The following is a 4,014-nucleotide window of genomic DNA, read 5'->3' as shown; positions in this document are numbered from 1 at the left end:
ACACTTACCGTAATTTGGCCTTTGTTGTTCCCAAACGTCATTTTATCAAAGATAACTACACACTTCCTCGGTAGTAAGTAGTCCAACCCTAATATGCATAATGTCCTGTCACACTACAGAGCTTGTGTAGTGCTTCTGGTACTCCTTTGTGCTCTAGCAACTTGATACTCACAAAGGTTTGCTGAGATGCAGAATCTATGACAGAGTTGCACTTTTGGCCATCCAGCTTTCCTGTCACATAGACACTATGTGTGCTGCCCATTTTACACTTAGCTGTTGGGACTTTCACAATTTGGTTTGGTGGGCGTCCATCAACACCAACCACTAGTGGTTTCCCCGAGGTTGACTTATTGGTAGTATTCTTCTTACATTGGCTCCTCATATGTCCTGGCTCTCCACAGTTCCAACAACCTTTTTGGGTAGCAGCCTTTCCTGCTGTGGCATCTTCCCTGTGTTGAAGTTTCCAGCATTGAGCTCTCTTGTGCCCAGGTTTGTTACAGTGCCAGCAAAGTCCCTCAAACTTCTCTGAAAGCTGACCTTTTCTGGTCTTGAATCCTAACGACTGTACCAACCTTGGTAGTTCTGTGCTGGACTTAACGTAGGATTCAAATTCACGAGCTCTGGCCATTGCATCCTGCTTAGTAGAGGGGTGTGTTTGCTTTACTTACATCTTCAGTTGTCGACTTTCCAAGGCGTCTACAAACTGATCCCTCAGTAACAGCTTGAGGACATCGTGCGGTGCAGTTGGGTAGGCCTTGTGTGTCATACTTTCTGAATCCTGTGCCAGCTCTTAGTCCTAAATCTAGCCCTGTAGACCTTGGACTGATTTTGAGTTCCATACCTGAGTTATAGAGCAACTACCAGTGCTCTGTAGTTATGCGTGTCATCTGCTGACAACTGTCCAACTATTTCCAGTGGTTGTCCCTTCAGGCTCGTTGCCAGGTACACTGCTTTTTGCTTCTCTGTCCATCCATTCATTTTTGCCAGGAGCTCAAACTGAACTCTATATGCTTCCCACGGTGCCTTCCCATCGAATTCCTGGGGCTTCCTTCGCACTAGATCACCCCTATTGCTGACACTCATGTCTGGAATGTGACTTCTGGCAGGACTGAAGATGTCTGCATTAGGGTTTAGCTGCAGAGTCTGGAAGGGGCTTCCTGTTGTCTGGGGCTGATTAGATCCATGGCTAATATATCCTCCTTGTGTAAAAGACAGTAAATCGTCCTTTAATGTATTTAATTCACTTTGAAATTTACTAATCTTTTCCATTTGTACTTCTTGTTTCCTTTCTTGTTCCAACTGCCACTGGTACTGGTTTTCTTGCCATTGCTATAGTCTCTCTTCTTGTTTATTTATTTTTCCTCCAACAACTGCTGTAATCTCTCTTCTTGTTTCTTTTCTCGTTCTTCTTGTTTCTTTTGCTGTTCTTGTATTGCTGCAATCAAATCTGCTAAGCTGTAGTTTGATTTGCTACTTCTGGTTTCCTTCTTCTGTTTTTTCTTTTCCGTCCTACTCTTTGACCTGACGTATAAATCAAGATATTGGTCTCATAATATATTGTTACGTATCTGCTTGTTTGTTAATTTCCGGTAGAAATTCTTTCCAAGAAACTTCAGTGATACAATTCCTTTCTGGGTTAAACCAGTTTATTCTTTCTCGATACAAACTTTTATCACATAGTAATTTCACAATCAGTACGTTTCTAAACTTAACTACTTTTATAATAAACGCTATAAATCACAGCGATTCACAATCTCGAAAACACACAGAAACAGAAATCGTAAATACCCGGAACTCTCTTCATTCATTCCCGCAGGCTTTCTCTGCCAGACTTATATACTAAAAGAGAGGGCGTCCCGAACAAACTCGGTCTTTCTCGATAATTCATGATCATTCGAGAAATTCATTACGTGTTACTAGAATCACGTGACTTCCGCTGTCGTAACAAAATAATAACAAAGTATACCAGTCAGGCTCAGTAGTGGCTTGCGTGTATTGAAATTAAATATATTTCTTAATTTATTACTTCGCTTGTTAATAAAGTAAGTCACTCGGCTTCAGCTAGATTATACTATATTCTAACAACTGTTACATCACATAACATTTGTCAAAATATTTAAACAATACTTTATAATACAATGAACTGAAAATTATTGTACGAAAACATGGTGTGAGCTAAACAGAGTCGGGTTGGAACTTAGTTTCTCTGGAACTTTAGACAGTGTAGACATAGTAGGTTTGAAAACTTTAATGGACTCAACTGCCTGTCGAAAGAAAAGGCCTAAGTATAGAACGGCTTCTATACTTCTACTCTATTTGAAATTATCAAATATGTATGTCAACATTAACTTTCTGTTTTATACATACCACGACAATGTGATTATAGTGGTCAAAATATTTTTATATATACCATACTAATGTAATCATAGTGGTCAAAATATTTTTATATATACCACACCAATGTAATCATAGCGGTCAAAATATTTTTATATATACCACACCAATGTAATCATAGCGGTCAAAATATTTTTATATATACCACACCAATGTAATCATAGGTCAAAATATTTTTATATATACCACACCAATGTAATCTTAGATCAAAATCTTTTTATACATACCACACTAATGTAATCATAGTGGTCAAAATATTTTTATATATACCACACCAATGTAATCATAGCGGTCAAAATATTTTTATATATACCACACCAATGTAATCATAGCGGTCAAAATATTTTTATATATACCACACCAATGTAATCATAGCGGTCAAAATATTTTTATATATACCACACCAATGAAATCTTAGGTCAAAATACTTTTATATATATATATATCACATCAATGTAATCATAGTGGTCAAAATATTTTTATATATACCACGCCAATGTAATCATAGTGGTCAAAATCTTTTTTATACGTGCCACAACAATTTAAACATAGTGGTCAAAATATTTTTGTACTTACCACAACAATGTAAGCATAATGGTCAAAATATGTTTATACGTACCACAAGAATGAATTCATAGTGGTCAAAATCGTTTTTTGTACGTACCACAACAACGTAATCATAGTGGTCAAAATCTTCCTTTGCATCCTCTCTTCTCTGCTGTAAGGCCAAACCAAATCCATTCTTCCCTCTGTGTAAGGTCACTGTGGCTTCTTCGTGTGTCGGTTTGTGATTTTCTGGAGAAGAAGAAAAAGTTAAACGTTTTATTTAGAACATGCCCATACGAACATCCGACATTTAAAAGTCCAACTGATTTATGTAGAGGGGGAGGACTTCATGTCCGTAGTCTAACGATGGACGCCTTATATCTACAATGATTGTCGCACGTTCCTCTGGTGTCCGTCAACTTGGCACGAGGGTTGAACTGCCAGGTCAGCCATCAGTATAATTGTCCCTGATTTTGAATCATTAAACAGATGGAAGGAAATCGAGGGCTAGGCGTAACACAGAAGCTGGCGTTCCCGGGTTGGGAATCCGAGGGTTCATGGTTTACTTCTCTTTGATGTAAAATCTCGCTCAGCGCTTTGGAGCTGTATGCTCTACAAGAGTGAGAGTCAGTGACGGTAAAATCCAATTATTCGGCCAGACAAGCGTGGTCCAAAATTTACCGGTGTGTATTGTTAACTGGTTGCCATCCCTGTAGCCTATTGGTACTATATTAGGGACGGCTATGCGTAGATAGCCAGCCTATGTGTAGCTTTGTGCAAATTATGTGAAGACAATAACAAACATTTATTCATTAAATAACTGGTTTTCTACCTTTTAAAATAATCACGTTGTTCAAAATATAATTTACGAGGGTACTTTAAATACAACTCAAACCTTCTCAGTAACAGATGCCTTAAATTATTAAATACAACTCAAACCTTCTCAGTAACAGATGCCTTAAATTATTAAATACAACTCAAACCTTCTTAGTAACAGATGCCTTAAATTATTAAATACAACTCAAACCTTCTTAGTAACAGATGCCTTAAATTATTAAATACAACTCAAACCTT

General features: G+C 37.7%; 1 protein-coding gene across 1 annotated transcript in view; it reads right to left on the bottom strand.

Moving 5' to 3' along the window:
• LOC106474623 overlaps nt 1-3,189 on the bottom strand; it is a gene marked incomplete at its 5' end in the record, with an annotated part of 5,646 nt that extends 2,457 nt beyond the window's left edge. Inside the window, one exon of the mRNA XM_022402935.1 lies at nt 3,014-3,189. Within this exon, the coding sequence (XP_022258643.1) occupies nt 3,014-3,189 (176 nt within the window). The remainder of the gene's footprint in view (nt 1-3,013) is intronic.
• Nucleotides 3,190-4,014: the final 825 nt, after the last annotated feature.

Source organism: Limulus polyphemus, unplaced genomic scaffold, assembly GCF_000517525.1.
Source record: "Limulus polyphemus unplaced genomic scaffold, Limulus_polyphemus-2.1.2 Scaffold7451, whole genome shotgun sequence".
Taxonomy (NCBI): Eukaryota; Metazoa; Arthropoda; class Merostomata; order Xiphosura; family Limulidae; genus Limulus; species Limulus polyphemus.
This window is presented reverse-complemented; position numbering and strand designations above follow the sequence as displayed.